The following is a 23,880-nucleotide window of genomic DNA, read 5'->3' as shown; positions in this document are numbered from 1 at the left end:
ACTAACAACTGTAAATCCTTTTCATACCGGAGAACCGGATGAGAACAAAAGGAAGGAAAGGGTATATCCCGATTAAGAAGAAACGCGGATACAACCTTAGGGAGAAACTCCTGAATAGGGCGCAGCACTACCTTGTCCTGGTGGAACACTAGGAAGGGAGCCTTGAATGACAGAGCCGCCAGCTTAGACACTCGCCGAAGCGACGTGATCGCAACCAGAAAGGCCACTTTCTGTGACAGGCGCGAAAGGGAAACTTCCCTCAGAGGCTCGAAATGCGGCTTCTGGAGAGCAACTAGTACCCTGTTCAGATCCCATGGATCTAACGGCCGCTTGTACGGGGGCACAATATGACAAACCCCCTGTAGTAACGTGCGCACCTTAGGAAGACGTGCTAGACGCTTCTGAAAAGAACACGGATAGTGCCGAGACTTGCCCTTAAAGGGAGCCGAGCGACCAACCTCTTTCCCAACCAGATTGCAGGAGGGAAGGCAAAGTAGGCAATGCCGATGGCCAGGGAGACCCTCCCTGAGCAGAACACTAAGATAAGAATATCTTCCACGAGTTGTGGTAGATCTTGGCAGACCGCGGCTGGCTAGCCCGTCTCATGGTGGCAATGACGTCGTGCTCACGGTCGACCGACGGTGAGATGCCACAGATCACGGTACCACGACCTCCCCGGCCAGTCTGGGGCGACGAGGATGGTGTGGCAGCAATCGGTAGCTGGAACTGTGACCAATCCTGAGCCAAGGCGCCTGTCGCCAGAGCTCTTTGATCGTAAGACCGCGTCATGAAAATCGGGACCTTGTTGTTGCCAAGAAGCCATGACGTCGACGTCCGTCTTCATCCTGCGTCTACAGAATTCTTGCAAACAAACGGGTGCAGAGCCCATTCCCCTGCGTCCACGCCCTGGCGACTGAGGAAGTCTGCTTCCTAGTGTCGTACGCCCGGGATGTGAACAGCTGATATGGTGTATGCTCTGTCTTCTACCCATAGCAGAATCCGCCGGACCTCTTGGGAGTCTTGTCGACTGCGTAGTCCGCCTTGGTGGTTGGTGTATGCCACCGCTGTGGATAGTCCGACTGAATTCGGATCTATTTGCATTCCAGCCACTGCAGGAAGGCTTGCAGTGCAAGATACACTGCCCAGAGCTCCAGACCACTGAGTTGAAGAGTGGACTCCTCTGAAGATGGTCTTTGACCGTCTGGAAAAGCTAAAACTCGCCTCTGGATGAGGCGCCTCCTTGAAGGAGAGACTGTCCCCTCGTCTGTAGTGAACGCTGTTTGTCCAGCGGAAGCTTCACTATCGCTGAGAGAGTGTGAAAACTCTCCAGGAGATGCCAGCGATTGGGTTCAACCTTGAAAAGTTGAAGACCCACCCGAAACTCTGGGAAGGGTCCAGCGCCATGTTCAGGTTGTGTTGGCATGCTTGTAAAGGAGAGTGCCTTGACCAGTAGATTGCCCAAGTAAAGGATCACAGAGTGACCGTGAGAGCGCGGGACTGCTCCCTCTGCTGCCACGAACTTGGTGAACACCCGTGGGGCTGTCGCCAGCCAAAGGGTATGGCTACGAAACGAAATATTCTCGTCTTTAATAACGAATCGTAGCCAACGCCGGTGCCTCGGAGCAATCGGCACGTGTAGATAAGCATCCTGATGTCTATTGAAGCTAGGAAAACTCCTTGAGACAGAGAGGCAATGACGGAGCGGAGTGATGCCATCCGGAACCGCCTGGTTTTCACGTGCTCGTTAAGCAGTATAAAGTCCAGAACGGGACGGAAGGAGCCGTCCTATTTTGGCACCACGACCAGGTCGGGGCAAAATGCGTATCTGGTTCCTGAAGAGGAACAGGGATTACCGCTCTTTCCGCCTGCAGAAGAGCCTCGGCTCGGTCGGTGCGGTAGTTTGAAAACAAACTGACTCTCACTCACAGGCCCTCAACCTGCGGTAGGTAAATGCCGCTAAAGCGGGGGAGTCTGCCCCCCCGCGGTTGCGGAGTGAGAGGGCTGAAAATTATGAGGAAAACGCTTTGGTAGCGGATCCTCCGGCTGCCTTCCCCGGGCGTGAATTGAGCCCGCTAGGAATCTATGCCCTTCTGGGCTTTTTGAGTCGTCTTGGATAGTTGAATGATTTCATTCAACCCTTACCAACAGACTATCACTAGATAAAGGCAACCTGGTTAAGCACTTCGTTGGAAGCAGCCTCTGTTCCAATCTCTCAACTACTAGCCTCTGCGTAAAAACACGGAGTTGGCGGATGCCACTGACGTCCGGCTCGTAGAGTCTCGGACAGCAATAACAGCATGATTCGCCATGCCGACATTGCGAGTTAAAGACGCTGCTGGGACCGAGAGTACCTGTGACAGCGACCCTCTGCGCAATACTAGCTGAAATAGCTTGGAGTGCCTTCACGGCTGCGACTGCCGGAGCAGCCGACCTGCCGATAGCTTCATAGACAGATTGCAACCAGAGGCCAATCTGCCTGTCAATGGCATTTTGAAGTGAAGTCCTATCCACCATTTGGATACTGGGTCTAGCGCTTGACCACGTCAGGGGGAGCGACACGTGTCTCATTAATACGGTCGGAGAAACGCTTATCGTGATAAGCGTGTCGTTTCTGGACTGCGTCTCTGGAGTCAGAGTGCTAAACAAGTACTCAATATATAGAGATTTCTCTTGCTGTGAAGCTGACCCCTCCACTGGAGGAGTTGAGGGAGAAATACCCAACCTTTCGTTGATGGACGCAATAAGATTATTCACTATAGCGTCACCATCCGGTGTATCCGGATTGAGAGCGGTCTCAGGAACAGAGTCCTGAACAGCTACGTCTGCCTCAACGTACAGAGAGTACTCCAGCTGGGACCTTGCCCAGTGATGTAGTCGAGGGCTAATGCCAGCGAGCCCGCTTAGGCCATCTGGGACTGTCGACCGTGTCGGATGCCTGCTCTCTGGGATGCCTGGAATCACTCTGGCGCCTTGAGATGCTCCAGATCAGGGCGGCCAGGGTCATTGCAACCATATTGCCCACGGTCTGCTTGGGGTGCAAAGTCTGTAAGATGTCAGTCATAGTCACAGACAATATATCAGCGGAAAAACTGCAACTTCGTCCCTGTCTCTGGACAGAGATCACAGGTGGTTCCTTTGGCCACATATAGCAGAGACCCCGGTTGAGCAATTGCACGCACTGGGGGTCCTGAAACCGTATGACATGCAGTACAAGCAGCATAGAAAGCCCGTGCATTGGCAACTTGTCTTTTTCTGCTGTTGTTGTCTAGCTATCTAAGAGCCTAGCCGAGGATAGCGACCGTACAGTGAATAGTCATACAAGCATGAAGTACAAATAAACACTTCAGCACATGTAGTACACGCAGCATTGAAAACTTGTGGCTTGGCACATTTGCTCTTCTGCTGCTGTTGTCTATTTATCTAGGAGCATGAGACAAGGATAGCGACATACAGTGAATGTATAGCATACAGCATGACAGTAAACACTGCAGCCCATGCAATCCAAGCAGCATTGAAAGCTTGCGCGTTAGCACCCTAGCCTTTCTGCTGCTGTTGTCTATTTATCCAGGAACATTAGCCAAGGATAGCGACATACAGTGAATGTATAGCATACAAGCATGACAGTAAACACTGCAGCCAATGCAAGTCAAGCAGCATTGAAAACTTGTGCCGTAGCACCATTGCTCTACTGCTGCTTTTGTCTGTTTATCTGGGCGCATTAGCCAAGAATAGCGACATACAGTGAATGTATATCATAACAATAAACCGTGCAGCACATGCAAGCGAAGCAGCATTGAAAGCTTGTGCCTTAGCACAAATTGCTCTACTGCTGCTGTTGCCCAATCTGACAGTAAACACTGCAGCACATGCAAACGAAGAAGCATTGAAAGCTTGTGCCTCAGCAGCATTGCTTATTTGCTGCTGTTGCCCAGAATAGCGACAGTACAGTACAGTGCATAGCATATCAGCACACAGCCCAAAAGCCCACTTCAGCATTAGTGGTGTCAGTACTGCTTACCGCCCGCACAAGAGCGGGTGCGAGGTCGCCCAAAAACCTGTGACTGGTTCCGTTCTCCCAGAGTGGAAACCATAATGGCTGCCGGCTTCTCTTCCCCGTCCTGTGCAGAGGGGCGGGCCGTGGGCGAGCCCCAGCCAAGAGCGGGAACCCGGCGTCTCACTGTGTTCAGTGAGAGGGGGCTGGAGAATGCAAAGCAGACTCCAGCTCCCTGCGCTGAGCTACTGTACAGCGTCCCGCCCCTCCTCTGACTGGCAGGGCTGGGGCGGGAACGAAACGAAAACTAGGCCGCAAAGCCGGGGACTCTAGTAATAAGCGCGGCCGTCCTATGTGCACGGCCGACGCCGAAGTCCCCCGGCGCACCACAAGTCCCAGCCGCGCCACAATGTAAAAAACAACCAGCAGCGGCCGGCGCGGCCGTTTTCAATACATAAATTCACTCAGCAAAGCTGCAGTGAATAATAGCACCAGCGCTCCGCGCTGTTGTCCCCGGCGCACTAACACTCCCAGCAATGCTGGTGTGTGTGGGCGCGATGTGCATGGGAACACAGAGTACCTTGATGTAGCAGGGCCCTGTCCCTGACGATACTCAGCTCCATATCCAGCAGGTTCTTTTGGGTCTGTGGATGGAGCTCGGTCTCTGTGCCTGGAGACCGGTAAGATCCCACTTCACCCAGAGCCCCTCATGGGGATGGGGAAGGAAAACAGCATGTGGGGCTCCGGCCTCTGTACTAGCAATAAGTACCTCAACCTTACAACACCATCCACGGGTGAGAAGGGAGCATGCTGGGGGCCCTACATGGGCCCTCTTTTCTTCCATCCGACATAGTCAGCAGCTACTGCTGACTAAAATCTGTGGAGCTATGCGTGGATGTCTGACCTCCTTCGCACACAAAGCTAAAACTGGAGAACCCGTGATATCACGGGGGGGTATAGCCAGAAGGGGAGGGGCCTTGCACTTTTTAGTGTAGTGCTTTGTGTGGCCTCCGGAGGGCAGTAGCTATACCCCAATCGTCTGGGTCTCCCAATAGAGCGCTGAAGAAATCCAATGACTCTCTGACCATCCAGCACAAACTCCTGTAAGTGCTTACTTTGATGGTGAGAGGAACCCGGGGCTGTGGCTCGCACCCCATAAACCCCCTAGTGGCTGACCATGAGTGTCTGAGTCATTAGGCAAGTCAACTTGAAGGGGTGAGGACTCTTCCCCCATTGTATTTGGCTGTAGAGCATGAACAGGTCCATTTGGTGCAAGGTCATTCCTCAATAGACCAGCAGGGCAAGTGTCTTGCAGATGCCCAGGCTGCCCACATCGATAACATCTCCCCTGCGTCATACTCCTTCCAATGTGCATTCTGGAGAAGGCAGTAGGAGAACCTGGTGACAAAAGCCGGAGCCCATACACTCCAACAGCGGCATCTATGGTGCAGGGGTCAGTGGTAAACTCCGGTGGAGGTGGTGGTACTTCTTCCTCAGGCGGGATGGAATGCACAAAATGCACCGGACGAGATGGATGTGCATGGGGCTCCATCCGAGTCCTTGCGGGACAACTGGATTGCAGGTACCCAGGTTGCCCGCACCCATAACATCTCCTCTCCATAATTCCCATAGGGCCTGGTCGGAACTGTTGGGACCCAGAATTGTGAGACAAGGAGGTCATCGGCCTGCAGCTGGGTGGAGGGGCAAATATAACTGGAGAGGGCTGGAGCGCAGGAGCACGCTGTGGCTTATTATCCAGAAGCCTCCTCCATTGTGGTCAGATAGTAAGGGCCTCATCAGCCAGGGCTGCAGCTCTATCCAAGGTGCACAGCGTGCGCTCTCTGACCCATTCCCGTATTTCTGAGGGACACTTGTAAAGAAATTGTTCTATACGAAATAAGGACATTTTTGTGTACTCACCGTAAAATGTCTTTCTTGGAGCCTTTCATTGGGGGACACAGACCGTGGGTTATATGGTGTCTCCAGGGGAGGCGTGACACTAGGTTTGAAAAAAGTGTTAGCTCCTCCCCCCACAGCATATAACCCCAGATAGGCGGGAACTAGCTCAGTTTGTTGTAAAAGCAGTAGGAGAAGGACAACCAAAACCACAAGTGCGGGAGCTGTGTCCCCCAATGAAAGGCTCCAAAAAAGACATTTTAGGTTGAGTACACAAAAATGTCCTTTCCTTTCTCGCCTTTTCATTGGGGGACACAGACAGTGGGACGTCCCAAAGCAGTCCCTGGGTGGGAACTGAACTATTAACAGTGTAGAACATCAGCCTAAGAGCTGACTAACAACTGCCACTGCAGTGAACACATAAACACTGTCAAAAAACCGAGCAGTGGCCACTTATAAATGGGACACTGCCGCCTGAAGGACTTGTCTTCCAAGAGCAGCATCCGCGGATGCATGCGTATGCACTCTGTAGAATTTTGTAAACGTGTGCACACTGGAGCAGGTAGGGGCCTTGCAAAGTTGGGCCGCCGAAGCCTGATGGCGGATAGCCCAGGAGGCACCCACTGCTCGTGTAGAGTGGGCCTGCACAGATTGAGGAGGAACAACACCTCGTGTTTTGTAAGTTTAACACATGGCAGTCCTGATGCATCGAGAAATCGTGGATTTGGAAGCCCGGTCGCCCTTTTACTGTCCTTCTGAGACGACGAAAAGGGCATCGGACTTGCGCAACGGCGCTGTTCTGGAGATGTAGATCCGCAGAGCCCTGACAAGATCGAGAGTGTGAAGGGCTTTCTCAAAGGAGTGGACCGGGGCCGGGCAGAATGACGGCAACACAATGTCCTCGTTCAGGTGGAAAGAGGATACGACCTTCGGAAGGAAGGCGGGGGAAGGCCGAAGGACCACCTTATCATGATGGAATATCAGGTAAGGTGAACGACAGGAAAGGACCGCCAGTTCGGACACTCGCCTGATAGAGGTAATAGCGACTAAAAAGGCAACTTTCCAAGACAGCCGTTGAAGAGAGATTTCTCTCAAGGGTTTGAAAGGAGGAAGCTGAAGTGCTCCGAGAACCAAATTCAGATCCCAGGGATCTAAGGGGTGACGATAAGGGGGGACCAAATGCGCCACCCCTTGAAGAGAGGTACGGACCTGAGGGCGAGAAGCCAGCTGCTTCTGGAAAAAAAATTGACAAGGCAGAAACTTGTCCTTTAAGGGTATTGAGAGCAAGACCCGAGTCCATACCGTCTTGCAAAAAGGCAAGAACATTAGGGATTGAAAAGGTCAGGGGCGACCGATTATGACGGTCACACCAGGACAGATCGGTCTTCCAGGTCCTGTGATAAATATTGGCGGAGGAAGGCTTGCGAGCATTAATCATGGTATGAACTACCCTGGAAGAAGATGAGACTTGGCTAGAATCAAGGATTCAAGTTCCACGCCGTCAAATGCAGCTGTGCTGTATTCTGGTGGAATATTGGACCTTGCAACAGAAGATCCGGGCGGTCGGGAAGACGCCAGGGAGTGTCACCGAGAAGGTGGAGGAGCTCTGGAAACCAGGCTCTTCTGGGCCAGTCCGGGGCCACGAGGATCACCGGGATTTCCTCCGCTTTGATTTTCTTGATTAGTCTCGGAATGAGAGGGAACGGAAGGAAAACGTATGGCAGGCGAAACTGCGACCACGGGAGGACTAGAGCGTCGGAGCCGAGCGCTAGCGGGTCTCTCGACCGGGATACGAAGGGATGTACTTTGGCATTTAGCCGAGACGCCATGAGGACCACATCTGGGAGCCCCCAACGAAGAGTGATCTGATGGAACACCTCGTCGTGGAGGGACCATTCCCCTGTCGCTAGACCTTGCCTGCTGAGAAAGTCTGCGGCCCAGTTGTCTATCCCCGGAATATGGACAGCTGAAATAATGGGAATGTGCATCTCTGCCCAAAGAAGAATCCTGGAGACTTCTTTCATCGCTGCCCATCTGCGAGTTCCTCCCCGACGGTTGACTTAAGCCACAGCTGTGGCATTGTCTGACTGGATCCGAACCGGGAGGCCCAGAAGCAAGGGTTGAAAGGTCTGAAGGGCCAGAAATATGGCCCTGATCTCCAGAACGTTGATATGAAGGGATCGCTCGTGGCGAGACCAGCGTCCGTGAGCAGTGTGGTGGAGAAACACCGCCCCCCTGCCTAACAGGCTGGCATCTGTCATGACTACGTGTCAGTGGACAGGGCGGAAGGACTTCCCCTGAGATAGGGATGAGACCTGAGTCCACCAGACGAGGGAGCTGAGGGCAGTCCGAGATAAGCAGACTGACCGGTCTAGAGAGGCTGGATTCTTGTCCCAAGAGGACAGAAGATCCAATTGCAGAGGGCGCAAATGGAATTGGGCAAACGACACGGCTTCCATGACTGCTACCATCTTGCCTAACACTCTCATCCCACTCCGGAGGGATGGGTAACGGCGGGAGCGGAGGGATTGGGCGGCCCGGATCAGGGAAGACCTCTGGTCTTCTGGAAGAAAAACCCCGGGCCTGAACCGTGTCTATCAGCATACCTAAAAAGGTGATGCACTGATGAGGAATGAGGGATGACTTGTTGAAGTTGAGAAGCCACCCTAGCCTTGAGAGCGTGTCTGGGCAAATTTGCAAGCTTTCTGAGCAAACTTGAGGAGAGCTCCCCTTGACAAGTAGGTCGTCCAAATAGGGAACGACCAGAACGCCTCTGGGGTGCAAAATGGACATGACGGCCACCATGACCTTTGTGAAGACCCGAGGCACAGTAGCCAGTCCAAAGGGAAGGGCCCTGAATTGGAAATGACGGTATCCTACGGCAAAACGAAGGAACCGTTGATGCGATACACATATGGGAATATGTAAATAAGCATCTTGAATGTCTATGGAAGCTAGGAATTCTCCCGGTTCCATAGCAGCTAGTACGGCTCGCAATGATTCCATTCGGAAGGTCCGAATCCGTACGGACCCGTTTAGCCTTTTGAGGTCCAGGATAGGACGGACAGAGCCATCTTTTTTTTTTGGGGACGACAAAGAGGTTTGAATAGAAACCTTTGCCTCGCTGTTCCAGGGGCACTGGAATGATAACGTTTGATTTCTGTAAAGAGGCTATGGCCTGAAATAAGGCCTGGCTTTGCGTTGTGGACTTTGGAAGCCGAGAACACAGAAACCTGTGGGCCAGTAGGGAATGGAAATCGATCTTGTAACCTGAGGTGACGATTTCTCGAACCCAAGTATCGTGAGTATGGTCTAGCCAGATATCCCGAAAAAGCAGTAGCCGCCCTCCAACAGGAGTCGGCTCTGAGGGGTACCCGGCGTCATGCTGAAGGGGCCTTCGCAGGGCGAGGTCCCTTGGGTCTAGATTGCCTGGAGTGGGAATGCCAGGAAGAGTCCCTTAAGGGACCGGATCCCCGATCTGAGCGTTGCGACGACCCCGGTGATGGTTTTTGGGGGGCGGGCCGAAAGAACTGCCTGCGCCAAGAAGACTTTAAAATTTTTGGATACAGGCCGCTTTTGTGGTAGAATGGTACTTTTACCACCCGTCGTCTCAGATATAAGCTTGTCCAGGGATTCTCCAAACAGACGAAGACCCTGGAAAGGGAGTGTGGACAGGGACTTCTTGGAGGCACTGTCCGCGTTCCATAACTTTAGCCACAGGACTCTGTGGGCAAAGAAGGGAATTTTGTTACTTACCGTAAATTCCTTTTCTTCTAGCTCTTATTGGGAGACCCAGACGATTGGGGTATAGCTACTGCCCTCTGGAGGCCACACAAAGCACTACATTAAAAGTGCAAGGCCCCTCCCCCTCTGGCTATACCCCCCCCGTGGTATCACGGGTTCTCCAGTTTTAGTGCCAAAGCAAGAAGGAGGAAGCCAATAACTGGTTTAAACAAATTAACTCCGAATAACATCGGAGAACTGAAAAACCGTTCAACATGAACAACATGTGTACCCGCAAACAACAAAAAAACATCCCGAAGGACAACAGGGCGGGTGCTGGGTCTCCCAATAAGAGCTAGAAGAAAAGGAATTTACGGTAAGTAACAAAATTCCCTTCTTCTTCAGCGCTCTATTGGGAGACCCAGACGATTGGGACGTCCAAAAGCTGTCCCTGGGTGGGTAAAGAAATACCTCATGTTAGAGCTGCAAAACAGCCCTCCCCTACGGGGGTGTCACTGCCGCCTGCAGGACTCTTCTACCTAAGCTGGCATCCGCCGAAGCATAGGTATGCACCTGATAATGCTTGGTGAAAGTGTGCAGACTGGACCAGGTAGCTGCCTGGCACACCTGTTGAGCCGAAGCCTGGTGACGTAATGCCCAGGACGCACCCACGGCTCTGGTTGAGTGGGCTTTTAGCCCTGAAGGAACCGGAAGCCCCGCAGAACGGTAGGCCTCTAGAATTGGTTCTTTGATCCATCGAGCCAGGGTGGCTTTAGAAGCCTGCAACCCCTTGCGCGGACCAGCGACAAGGACAAAAAGTGCATCGGCACGGCGCATGGGCGCCGTGCGGGAAATGTAGATTCTGAGTGCTCTCACCAGATCTAGCAAACGTAAGTCCTTTTCATACCGGTGAACCGGATGAGGACAAAACGAAGGCAAGGATATATCCTGATTAAGATGAAAAGAGGATACGACTTTAGGGAGAAACTCCGGAATAGGGCGCAGCACTACCTTGTCCTGGTGGAACACCAGGAAGGAAGCCTTGGATGACAGAGCTGCCAGCTCAGACACTCGCCGAAGCGATGTGATCGCAACAAGAAACGCCACTTTCTGTGACAGCCGAGAAAAGGAAACTTCCTTCAGAGGCTCGAAGGGCGGCTTCTGGAGAGCAACTAGTACCCTGTTCAGATCCCATGGATCTAACGGCCGCTTGTACGGGGGCACAATATGACAGACCCCCTGCAGGAACGTGCGCACCTTAGAAAGACGTGCTAGACGCTTCTGAAAAAACACGGATAGTGCCGAAACTTGCCCTTTAAGGGAGCTGAGCGACAAGCCCTTTTCTAACCCCGATTGCAGGAAGGAAAGAAACTTGGGCAATGCAAATGGCCAGGGAGACACTCCCTGAGCAGAGCACCAGGATAAGAAAATCTTCCACGTTCTGTGGTAGATCTTAGCCGAATTCGACTTTCTAGCTTGTCTCATTGTGGCAACGACTCCTTGAGATAATCCTGCAGATGCTAGGATCCAGGACTCAATGGCCACACAGTCAGGTTCAGGGCCGCAGAATTCTGATGGAAAAACGGCCCTTGGGACAGTAAGTCTGGTCGGTCTGGCAGTGACCACGGTCGACCGATCGTGAGATGCCACAGATCCGGATACCACGACCTCCTCGGCCAGTCTGGAGCGACGAGTATGATGCGGCTGCACTCGGATCTGATCTTGCGTAGCACTCTGGGCAAGAGCGCCAGAGGCGGAAACACGTATGGGAGCTGAAACTGCGACCAATCTTGAACCAAGGCGTCTGCCGCCAGAGCTCTTTGATCGCGCGACCTCGCCATGAATGCCGGGACCTTGTTGTTGTGCCGGGATGCCATTAGGTCGACGTCCGGCACTCCCCAGCGGCGACAGATTTCCTGAAACACGTCCGGGTGAAGGGACCATTCCCCTGCGTCCATGCCCTGGCGACTGAGGAAGTCTGCTTCCCAGTTTTCTACGCCTGGGATGTGAACCGCGGATATGGTGGATGCTCTGTCCTCCACCCACATTAGAATGCGCCGGACTTCTTGGAAGGCTTGCCGACTGCGCGTCCCTCCTTGGTGGTTGATGTATGCCACCGCTGTGGAGTTGTCCGATTGGATTCGGATCTGCTTTCCTTCCAGCCACTGTTGGAAGGCCAGTAGAGCAAGATACACTGCTCTGATCTCCAGAACATTGATCTGAAGGGTGGACTCCTGCGGTGTCCACGTCCCCTGAGCCCTGTGGTGGAGAAATACTGCTCCCCACCCTGACAGACTCGCATCTGTCGTGACTACTGCCCAGGATGGGGGCAGGAAGGATCTTCCCTGAGACAATGAGGTGGGAAGGAGCCACCATTGTAGGGAGTCCTTGGCCGTCTGGGAAAGCGAGACTTTCCTGTCCAGGGACGTTGACTTCCCGTCCCATTGGCGGAGAATGTCCCATTGAAGTGGGCGCAGATGAAACTGCGCAAAGGGAACTGCTTCCATGGCTGCCACCATCTTCCCTAGGAAATGCATGAGGCGCCGCAAGGGATGCAACTGGCCCTGCAGAAGAGATTGCACCCCTGTCTGTAGTGACCGCTGCTTGTTCAGCGGAAGCTTCACTATCGCTGCTAGAGTATGAAACTCCATGCCAAGATACGTTAGCGATTGAGTCGGTGATAGGATCGACTTTGGAAAGTTGATGATCCATCCGAAAGACTGTAGGGTCTCCAGCGTAGCATTCAGGCTGTGCTGACATGCCTCTTGAGAGGGAGCTTCGACCAATAAATCGTCTAGGTAAGGGATCACCGAGTGTCCCTGAGAGTGCAAAACTGCTACCACCGCCGCCATGACCTTGGTGAAGACCCGTGGGGCTGTTGCCAGACCAAATGGCAGAGCTACGAACTGAAAATGGTCGTCTCCTATCACAAAACGTAGAAAACGTTGATGTTCTGTAGCAATTGGCACGTGGAGATAAGCATCTTTGATGTCTATTGAGGCAAGGAAGTCTCCTCTGGACATTGAGGCAATGACAGAACGCAGGGTTTCCATCCGGAACTTCCTGGCGTGCACATGTTTGTTGAGCCGTTTTAGGTCCAGAACAGGACGGAACGAGCCGTCCTTTTTTGGAACCACAAAGAGATTGGAGTAAAACCCTTGCCCTTGTTCCTGAGGAGGGACTGGGATCACCACTCCTTCCGCTCTTAGGGAGCCCACCGCCTGCAGCAGAGCATCTGCTCGGTCTGGATGTGGGGAGGTTCTGAAGAACCGAGCTGGAGGACGAGAATTGAACTCGATTCTGTACCCGCGAGACAAAATGTCCGTCACCCACCGGTCTTTGACCTGTGACATCCAAATGCCGGAAAAGCGGGAGAGCCTGCCCCCGACCGGCGATGCGGAGGGAGGGGGCTGGAAGTCATGAGGTAGCCGCTTTGGAAGCGGTACCTCCATTTGCTTTCTTGGGGCGCGTGTGAGCCCGCCACGAATCTGAGTTTCTTTGCGTCCTCTGAGTCCCTTTGTACGAGGTAAATGGTGTCTTGCCCGAACCTCGAAAGGACTGAAACCTCTGCTGCCACTTTTTCTGCTGAGGTTTGGTTGTTCTGGGTTGTGGTAAAGAGGAGTCTTTACCCTTAGACTGCTTAATGATATCAGCCAATGGCTCGCCAAACAGTCTATCTCTAGATAAAGGCAAACTGGTTAAACATTTTTTGGAACCAGCATCTGCTTTCCAGTCCTTTAACCACAAGGCTCTGCGCAAAACTACCGAATTGGCGGACGCCATTGAGGTGCGACTGGTAGATTCTAGGACCGCATTGATAGCGTAAGACGCAAACGCCGACATCTGCGTGGTAAGGTGCGCCACTTGCGGCACCGCTGGATGTATGATAGCATCCACTTTTGCTAAGCCAGCTGAAATAGCCTGGAGTGCCCATACGGCTGCGAATGCCGGAGCAAACGACGCGCCGATAGCTTCATAGACAGATTTTAACCAAAGGTCCATCTGTCTGTCATTGGCATCTTTAAGTGAAGCGCCATCCTCCACTGCAACTATGGACCTAGCTGCGAGTTTGGAAATCGGGGGGTCTACCTTTGGACACTGTGTCCAGCGCTTGACCACCTCAGGGGGGAAAGGGAAACGCGCATCTTTAGATCGTTTAGAGAAACGCCTTTCTGGGTGAGCGTCGTGCTTCTGGATTGATTCTCTGAAGTCAGCGTGATCCAACAAAGCACTCAATTTACGCTTGGGATAAAGGAAACGAAACTTCTCCTGCTCCGCAGCCGCCTCTTCTGCTGAAGGGGCTGGGGGAGAAATATCCAACAGCCTATTGATGGCTGAGATAAGGTCGTTTACCATGGCATCCCCATCAGGGGTATCCAGGTTGAGAGGGGTTCCAGGAATGGATTCCTGATCACTCTCATCAGACACATCACAGGGAGACTGATTGCGCTGAGACCCTGAGCAGTGTGATGACGTCGAGGGTCTTTCCCAGCGAGCTCGCTTAGGGTGGCTGGGGCTATCATCTGACTCATAATCCTCGGCCTGTGAAGCCGGGGACTCCCCTGAGGGCTGGATTAATTCCAAGTGAGGGGGACCTGAGGACAGAGGCCTCGCCGTGCCCAAAGACTGAGCCCCATGCATAGATTGCAAGGTTTCAAGTATTTTTGCCATAGAGACAGACATATTATCAGCAAAAACTGCAAAGTCTGTCCCTGTCACCGGGGCAGGACTTACAGGCGTCTCAGCCTGGGTCACTCTCCCTCCTGACTCCGGCTGGCGAAGCAGCACCGGGTCGGAGCATTGCACACAATGGGGGTCATCGGAGCCTGCTGGTAGATTAGCCCCACATGCAGCACACGCAGTATACACAGCCCTAGCCTTGGCAGCCTTGCGTTTTGAGGATGGCATGTTGTTGCTTCCACAGAGTGATCTGGGAGATGCAGCCAGAAGCGACCTTACAGTGCAAGAAATACAATATCTCTATATCCTACACAGTACACCAATACACCGTGAGGCACTAGAGGGACCAGCACAGAAAAATCGCTTACCGCCCGCTTAAAAAGCGGGTGTGTGGTCGCCAGATAGCCCCTAGTCCAGGTCTCCCAGAGCCTTGCGTCCTTCCTCCAGCCAGACTGCATGTAATGGCTGCCGGCGTCCTGAGAGAGAAGGGGGGCGGGCCCTGGGCGTTCCTGGCCAAGAGCGGGAAGCCTGCTTCCCTCTGTGCCTAGTGTGAGGGCTGGAGCATGTAAATCAGGCTCCAGCCCTCGTCGCTGCTAGCGAACAGCGTCTCTCCCCTACCCTGAATGACAGGGTGGGGGCGGGAACGAATCGGAGCTGCCGGCGTCCTAGGCCCAAAAAGCCGGGGACTCAATTTATAACCGCCGCCGCCGTAAAAGCGCGGACGGCGGATCCCCGGCGCACCACAAGTCACAGCAGCGCCGCCCGGTCCAGAGGGGGTCGGCGCTGCGTTCCCATACACAAAAAATCCCCCAGTAATCTGTAGGGACACTAGCTCCAACGTTGCGGTCCCCGGCGCACTACAACACCCAGCCAGCCCGGAGTGTGTCTGTGCCTGCCGGGGACACAGAGTACCTGTATGATGCAGGGCCTGTCCCTGATCGTACTCCTGCTCCGTCTCCATCAGGTTCTAATGGGTCTGTGGATGGAGCCCGGCGTCAGAGCTGAGAGGCCGGCAGGATCCCACTTCCACAGAGCCCTACCAGGGGATGTGGAAGGAAAACAGCATGTCAGGCTCCAGCCCTGTACCAGCAATAGGTACCTCAACCTTACAACACCATCCAGGGGTGAGAAGGGAGCATGCTGGGGACACTATATGTGTCCTCTTTTCTTCCATCCGAAATAGTCAGCAGCTACTGCTGACTAAAATCTGTGGAGCTATGCATGGAATGTCTGACCTCCTTCGCACACAAAGCTAAAACTGGAGAACCCGTGATATCACGGGGGGGGTATAGCCAGAGGGGGAGGGGCCTTGCACTTTTAGTGTAGTGCTTTGTGTGGCCTCCAGAGGGCAGTAGCTATACCCCAATCGTCTGGGTCTCCCAATAGAGCGCTGAAGAAAACAGCATTGGCTGCCGTTAGGGCTGACCAGCTGGCTGCATCTAAGGAGCCGTGAAGCAAGTAATTAGAGGCTAGAGAGAACAAATCAAGGATCTCAAGAGCCTCTGAAGGAATATTGCAAGATCCGAAGCAACTTGCGCAAGTTCCTACTCCACACACTCATAGCTCTCGCCACCCATGTCAAGGCAAACAGGGGGCGCAGAGAGGAGCTGGAAGCCTGGAAAATAGATTTGACCGCAGCATCAATTGCGCGGTCAGACGAGTCCTTGAGAGACGCGGTGTCTGACACAGACATAACCGTGTGTTTAGCCAGCCTGGATACTGGCGGATCCACAACGGGGGGTACTGACCAGAGCTTAACCAGTTCCGATAGAAAGGGATAAGCGAATGAAGAGGAGGATTTTTTATTAAATCTCCTATCAGGGTGATCCCACCGTTTTAGATATGAATTGATGAAAAATCGGATCCTGGGCAAAGGACTTAGGAGGCTTCTTGACCCGCTTGATTGCCGACTGAGAAGTCGGATCCGAAGGCTGATCAGAAATCGACAGAGAGTGATTGACAGCCGAAATTAATGTGTCTTCCATATGTCTAGACTCAGAAGGGACATCTGAATCAGAGTCTCGGGAATCGTGACTACTAAAGGTCACTGAGCCGGAGTCAGACTGATCATCGTCCGAGTCGGACGAGACGTAACGGTCAAATGGCGCCTTTTGGAGACAGCCTTTTTACGTACTGGGAATGAGACACCAGACGAAGGCGGGCTCCCCTGGGGGAGCTGAGCCGGGGGGAGGCTAGGATATCTGAGTGGCCAGGTCATCTAACCTCTTAGACATTAGAAGAGCCCAGGCAGGAATAACGTCATCAGACTGGGGTACTGCCTGGATAGTGGCCGCAGCCAAATCCACAGACTGCACGACCTCCTGGTCCGGCAGCGGAGGCTGTTGTGACACGGTAGTAGGGGCATCGCAGCCCCGGCATAGTGGATAGCTTCGGCCATTACAAAAACGAGCGTCCACAGATGCTACAAGCATAGTACAGGTCCATAGAGGACGCCTGGGAAGCTTTATCACCCTTGCGGTTACGCATGTCAGCAACAGTTCCACAATAAGTACAGTGAGCCTCTAGCAGTATTATAAAGGGACTGCTGTGGGTGAGGAGCTGCTAGCAGTATTATAAATGACTGCTATGCAGAGCCGGTGTATACCGAGTAAAGTAGCACACCCTGTCAAACAGTCAGTATATACCTGCAGACACAGTCAGTATATAGTGCTAAAAGCTGATATACACCGCCAGCCAGGAGGCACACACCGCTAGGAAGACAGCGATATACCACTGAGCAGAGCGGTATATAGTGCTGCAGAGTTGCAGAGCCAAGGAGGCGATCTCACCTGTGTCTGCTCCCCACATGTAATGGCATCCAGTATTCTCTGGCAGAATGGAGGGGAGAGACGGCCCACTAGAGGGAGCGGCTTCTGGAGCAGTGGAGGAGGCGTTGCTAGAATGCAGGCCGACGCCGGGAGCTAAAGTAATGCTGCTTCCCCGGGATCACGGCCTGCATCGCCCCACCGGCACCTTTCCAGGCGGCGGTTTGGATGCAGAGGACAGATGACTCGTCGTCTCCCTACCAGATCCTGGCTCCGTCTGAAGACGCGTCGGTCCTGGGATGCGAGGATCTCGGGGACGCATCTTCGGCTCAAGGCTAGCAGGTGCTCGGCTCTGCTTAGTCCTCTGGAGCTACCTTGGTGTGAGGTGCTTCCAGGGAGCCTGGAGGGGTACGCAGACCCGACCACTTGGGCGCGAGGGAAGACTGACGGCTTGTGCACGCCAGGTTTCCTATGCCCGTACACGGGGGGAACGGGGGTGGCAAGGCACCCTAGTATTGCCCCTATTAAAAATAGAATGAATAAGAAAAGAAAAACAAAATAAAATGTAAAAATAAGCTGGCCTGAGGCACCTCTGGTGGAGCTCAGTCCAGACATGTCAGCCTCCCTGCTGACACTAGGAAAAAACTGAGCTAGTTCCCGCCTAGCTAGGGTTATATGCTGTGGGAGGAGGAGCTAACACTTTTTTCAAACCTAGTGTCACGCCTCCCCTGGAGACACCATATAACCCACTGTCTGTGTCCCCCAATGAAAAGGCGAGAAAGGAACATGTATAACGTCTTCAACAGTGAAGGCGTTTTCCGCTTCCAGCCATCTCCGACATGCCTGGGACATCTTATGGGCATACATCCTAAACGATCCCCCCGTGGTGCATGGGAGGTCTCGGAACTGTGCCCTATGTGAGTCTGGGGTGATGGCATGGTAATCCAGGATAGTCTACTTTACAATGTTGTAATCCCGGTTCTGCTGGGAGTCAATGGTGGGATAAGTCTCTGCCAGGCTCCGTTCAGAAGTCCCACTAACAAACGCCTCCAGCCAGAGTGGGGAACCTCCATCACCGCACACTACTGCTCAAAGTCCTTGAAGAATCCTTCCACATCTCCGGAAGCCTCATCAAATGGCTTGAAGTCCGCCCGGGTGATCCGTACAGGCTCCCGGATCGCTGGGGTTACACTCCAACTCCCATTACTTCCTCTGTCGGACTCCATTCCTTCTGGTCTCCTCTGTGCTCAGCGAGCAGCCTCCTCCTTATACTCCTGAGATACACCTGGGCCCAGAACCGCCATCTCTTCTTCGAACCACACCAACCACTGTTTTTTGGAGGGCAGGGATCCCTGTCCCCAGTGCTTGTCCGTCAGACATCTGGGAAGAGGTGGACTGGCTCGCATCCACCAGTAGATCAATTAAGGCTTCTTTACTCAGTCCCTGGTAGTTCAGGCCCAGATCTCTGGCTCTCTCCTGTAGACTGGATGTGGTCCAGTTTCTGTACTCACTGTGGGTGGATCTCCATTGGGCTGTGCTCTGTTGATCCCACCACTACCACCAGTTGTGACGGCATCCTTCTCCCATATCACACAATCAACAGAGCGAGAGATGAGTGAACAATCCAAAGCATATTACATGCAATACAGAATGACCATCAAATAATCCACCACACAGAGGGTAATATAGTCCAGAAATGGCATAAATGTCCCGGAGTTCAGTCACAATCCTCCAGCAGTCATTCTCCAGGGAAATCGTGGTTTCTCACTGGTCTCTCTGGGGTGCTGGCCCCAGCCTTAGCGTCTCCCTCAGAGGTTCAATCTTGCTTCTCTCTTGTAAGGCTATGTGCACACGCTGCGTTTTTTTGACGCTGCGTTTTTGTGCGTTTTTGGCCGCTAAAAAAGCACAAAAACGCACCTGCGTCGAAAAAACGCGGCAAAAAACGCACGCGTTTTGCCGCGATTTGGTGCGTTTTTTTGCTGCGTTTTGCTGCGTTTTTGCTCACTGCGTCCTTATGCGTTTTTTATCAGTGAACAAAAAAAAAAGGTCTGATGTCATTTCCTTCTTCAATGTGTTCTTCATTCTCCACTAGTGTATGCAGAAGAGCAGACAGCTGCAGAACTACAAGGCTCAGCATCCTCCATCCAATAGTGTATGCAGGAGAGCAGACAGCAGCTGTCGAACTACAAGGCTCAGCATCCTCCTTCCAGGACTGTATGCAGGATTTCTTTGCCCCCCAAAAAAAAAAAATGACGTGGGCTTCGCCATATTTTTGTATGCTAGCCGGGTACAGCAGGCAGGTACGGGCTGCCCCCAACCCCCAGCTGCCTATTTGTACCCGGCTGGGAACCAAAAATATAGGGAAGCCCTTTTTTTTTTAAATTATTTCATGAATTTCATGAAATAATTTAAAAAAAAAAATGACGTGAGCTTCGCCCCATTTTTGAGTCCAGCCGGGTACAACTAGGCAGCTGGGGATTGGAATCCACAGTGCAGGGTGCCCATGCTTTCTGGGCACCCCCGCTGTGAATTGCAGTCCCGCAGCCACCCCAGAAAATGGCGCTTTCATAGAAGCGCCATCTTCTGGCGCTGTATCCAACTCTTCTAGCTGCCCTGATGCCGGGTGGCTAGCCAGGTAATAATGGAGTTAGGGCTAGCTGTATATTATCAGCTAGCCCTAAGCCCGAAATTCATGGTGTCACGCCAATATTAGACATGGCCACCATGAATTTCTAGTAAAGATAAAAAAAAAACACAACACAGAAAAATATTTTTATTAGAAATAAAACACAACACAATTAGTGACTCCATCTTTATTGAAATAAACCCCCCTCCGCAGTAATCCTGGGTCAGGGTCCCGCGCCGTCCAATCCGGATCCAATATCATCTGATCGGTTTGCTGGAAGGCATACCGATCAGATGATCTGTCAGGTTCAAGGATGTGAATCCCATCATACATCAGCTGATTGTATAAAAGCCGATTATACAGTCAGCTGATGCATCAGTAGAAAAAAAAAAAAAATAATACTCACTTATGTGCTGAATTACCGGCAGCTCCCGGAGCGATGGGGCGGGAGTCTGATCCTGTCCGATCGCTGCAGCAGCTGCCGGTAATCAGGGATGAAGTCTCCTGACGCATCCGCTGATACCGGCCGGGCGCCCGCGTCAGCCCGAGACTCGATCAGCTGATGCGTCAGGTGACTGCATCAGGTGATCCATCGCCAGGTCCTGCAAGCAAGGTCCTGCCCCGGGGAGACTGCACACGGCCGGAGCGGGAGCGGTGAGAGGAGCTGGGAGCGGGCATGGCACCGCGAGGCTGCAGACAGGTGAGTATAACTTTTTTTTTTTTTTTATTCTACTGTTAACTTTTGTTTTCGCAGCCGCTTCCACCTCCCGCCCAGACATGGCGCCGCACGGCAGCATACATGCACAGGACGGGAGATGGACGCGGCGGTGAACGGTACCGGGAGGATTCATGCTTCTGTCTATACTGACAGAAGGAATCCTCTTCCTGTACACGTCACTTTACTACCCACCTCCTGCGCTTATAGCTGCGTTTTTGGTCTTAGAAACGCACCAAAACGCAGCTATTTGCGTTTCTCATTGCGTCTTTCAACATCCCATTGAACTCAATGGATGAAAAGCGCAGTGAAAAACGCGGGAATAATTGACATGCTGCGTTTTTGTGGTCACCACAAAAACGCAGCTGAAAAAAAACGCTGTGTGGGGACAGCAAAAATGAAAACTCATAGACTTTGCTGGGGAAGCAAAGTCATGCAGTTTTGAGGCCAAAAACGCACCCGAAAAACGCGCAAAAACGCCGAGAAAAACGCACCGTGTGCACATAGCCTAAGTCTCACCCAGAATGACTTAATCCCCCAGGTAAACAGAGAGTTTAAGTGGATCCCAGGCCCCCCTCCCCCAGACCTAGGGACAGAAGCACTTCAAGGGGATATAACCTGACTTAACAGGACAAACAATATATCGAATAGACAGACCACCATGCCCAAAACATGAACCCACACAAAATGGTACATAACCCACAATATCACACCAGCACAACCAGGAAAAGGAGGAGGGAGGAGGAGGAGGAAGAGGGGGAGGAGGAAAGGAGGAAGAGGGGGAGGAGGAGGAGGAGGAGGAAGAGGGGGAGGGGGAGGAGGAGGAAGAGGAGGAGGAGGAGGAAGAGGGGGAGGGGGAGAAAGAGAGGGAGGGGGAGGGGGAGGGGGAGGAGGAAGAAGGGGAGGAGGAGGAGGAGGAAGAGGGGGAGGAGGAGGAGGAGGAAGAGGGGGAGGAGGAGGAGGAAGAGGGGGAGGAGGAGGAGGAGGAAGAGAGGGGGAGGAGGAGGAGGAGGAGGAGGAGGAAGAGGGGGAGGAGGAGGAGGAAGAGGGGGAGGAGGAGGAGGAAGAGGGGGAGGAGGAGGAGGAGGAGGAGGAGGAGGAGGAGGAGGAAGAGGGGGAGGAGGAAGAGGGGGAGGAGGAAGAGGGGGAGGAGGAAGAGGGGGAGGAGGAGGAGGAAGAGGGGGAGGAGGAGGAGGAAGAGGGGGAGGAGGAGGAGGAAGAGGGGGAGGAGGAGGAGGAAGAGGGGGGAGGAGGAGGAGGAAGAGGGGGAGGAGGAGGAGGAAGAGGGGGAGGAGGAGGAGGAAGAGGGGGAGGAGGAGGAAGAGGGGGGAGGAGGAGGAGGAAGAGGGGGAGGAGGAGGAGGAGGAGGGGGAGGAGGAGGAGGAGGAGGAGGAGGAGGAGGAAGAGGGGGAGGAGGAGGAGGAGGAAGAGGGGGAGGAGGAGGAGGAAGAGAGGGGGAGGAGGAGGAGGAGGAAGAGGGGGAGGAGGAGGAGGAGGAGGAAGAGGGGGAGGAGGAGGAGGAGGAAGAGGGGGAGGAGGAGGAGGAGGAGGAAGAGAGGAGGAGGAGGAGGAGGAAGAGGAGGAGGAAGAGGAGGAGGAAGAGGAGGAGGAAGAGGAGGAGGAAGAGGAGGAGGAGGAGGAGGAGGAGGAGGAGGAGAGAGGGGGAGGAGGAGAGGGGGAGGAGAAGAGGGGGAGGAGGAAGAGGGGGAGGAGGAAGAGGGGGAGGAGAAGAGGGGGAGGAGGAGAAGAGGGGGAGGAGGAGGAGGAAGAGGGGGAGGAGGAGGAGGAAGGAGGGGGAGGAGGAGGAGGAAGAGGGGGAGGAGGAGGAGGAAGAGGGGGAGGAGGAGGAGGAAGAGGGGGAGGAGGAGGAGGAAGAGGGGGAGGAGGAGGAGGAGGGGAGGAGGGGAGGAGGAGGAAGAGGGGGAGGAGGGAGGAGGAAGAGGGGGAGGAGGAGGAGGAAGAGAGGGGGAGGAGGAGGAGGAGGAGGAGGAGGAAAAGAGGGAGGAGGAGGAGGAGGAAGAGGAGGAGGAAGAGGAGGAGGAAGAGGAGGAGGAAGAGGAGGAAGAGGGGGAGAGAGGAAGAGGGGGAGGAGGAAGAGGGGGAGGAGGAAGAGGGGGAGGGGGAGGAGGAAGAGGGGGGAGGAGGAGGAAGAAGAGGGGGAGGGGGAGGAGGAGGAAGAGGGGGAGGAGGAGGAAGAGGGGGAGGAGGAGGAGAGGGGAGGAGGAGGAGAGGGGGAGGAGGAGGGAAGAGGGGGAGGAGGAGGAAGAGGGGGAGGAGGAGAAGAGGGGGAGGAGGAGGAAGAGGGGGAGGAGGAGGAAGAGGGGGAGGAGGAGGAGGAAGAGGGGAGGAGGAGGAAGAGGGGGAGGAGGAGGAAGAGGGGGAGGAGGAGGAAGAGGGGGAGGAGGAGGAAGAGGGGGAGGAGGAGGAAGAGGAGGAAGAGGGGGAGGAGGAAGAAGAGGGGGAGGGGAGGAGGAGGATGAGGAGGAAGAGGGGAGGAGGAGGAGGAGGAGGAAGAGGGGGAGGGAGGAGGGAAGAGGGGGAGGAGAGGGAGGAGGAAGAGGGGGGAGGAGGAGGAGGAAGAGGGGGGAGGAGGAGGAAGAGGGGGAGGAGGAAGGAAGAGGGAGGAGGAGGAGGAGGGGAGAGGAGGAAGGAGGGGAGGGAGGAGGAAGAGGAGGAGGAGGGGGAGGAGGAGGAGGAGGAAGAGGGGGAGGAGGAGAAGAGGGGGAGGGAGGAGGAGGAAGAGGGGAGGAGGAGGAGGAGAGGGGGAGGAGGAGGAGGAAGAGGGGGGAGGAGGAAGAGGGGGGGAGGCGAGGAAGAGGGGGAGGAGGAGGAAGAGGCAATGACCAGGAGGAGGAGGAAGAGGCAATGACCAGGAGGAGGAGGAAGACGAGGCAATGACCAGGAGGAGGAGGAGGAGGAAAGGCGATTAACAGAAGATGGAGCTCGGATGTGGCATAAGACATGACATGGAACATAATGTAGCATTCATACCTTCGGTATCCGGTGCCATTTTTTCCTGGTTGTTCTTTAAGAAGTCACAGAGCTGCTTCTTCATAAAGACGTCCAAGCGGCTGAACATGGAGTTGCTGTCTCCGCTGACGCTCTGAAGGACGGCAGGCAGCTCACCTCTAGACAGCTGTTCAGACAAAGCTTCATGGTGCTCGTGTCAATGAAAAGCAGATTGCCTTGATAAGATAGGGAACCAGGCAAAACTGAGGAGTGAAGGTGCTGCTGATCTGAACAATACCCTTCTGTGCCCTGCAGTTTGCAGATGGCACCCGGGATCGCCCGCAGTAGATTGGTGGAGCTTCCAGTGGCGGCTGAGCCGATGCTGGAGAAGATTTCTTTCATCATCTGGGCATCTCCGGGGTTCAGGGTGTAGCGTCGGGCGCTTGCTTGCAGGTCACAGCTTCCCACACCAGTCAGCACCTTCAGGACCTGTCAGGAAAGCACAGGTTCCAAGATGGCAGCTACACAGCTAGGC

At 53.9% G+C, this 23,880-nt stretch overlaps 1 protein-coding gene across 1 annotated transcript in view; it reads right to left on the bottom strand.

The window, feature by feature from the left end:
• Positions 1–23,880, bottom strand: part of CUL9 (cullin 9) — a 215,668-nt gene that overhangs the window by 156,836 nt on the left and 34,952 nt on the right. The window contains exons 10-11 of the mRNA XM_075338942.1: positions 23,610–23,834; positions 23,388–23,556 (exon numbers count right to left, since the gene is read on the bottom strand). Of these exons, the coding sequence (XP_075195057.1) occupies positions 23,388–23,556; positions 23,610–23,834 (394 nt within the window). The remainder of the gene's footprint in view (positions 1–23,387; positions 23,557–23,609; positions 23,835–23,880) is intronic.

This window comes from Anomaloglossus baeobatrachus, chromosome 3 (assembly GCF_048569485.1).
Source record: "Anomaloglossus baeobatrachus isolate aAnoBae1 chromosome 3, aAnoBae1.hap1, whole genome shotgun sequence".
NCBI lineage: Eukaryota > Metazoa > Chordata > Amphibia > Anura > Aromobatidae > Anomaloglossus > Anomaloglossus baeobatrachus.
Note: the sequence above shows the minus strand (reverse complement) of the source record. Positions and strands in the feature narration are given on the sequence as shown.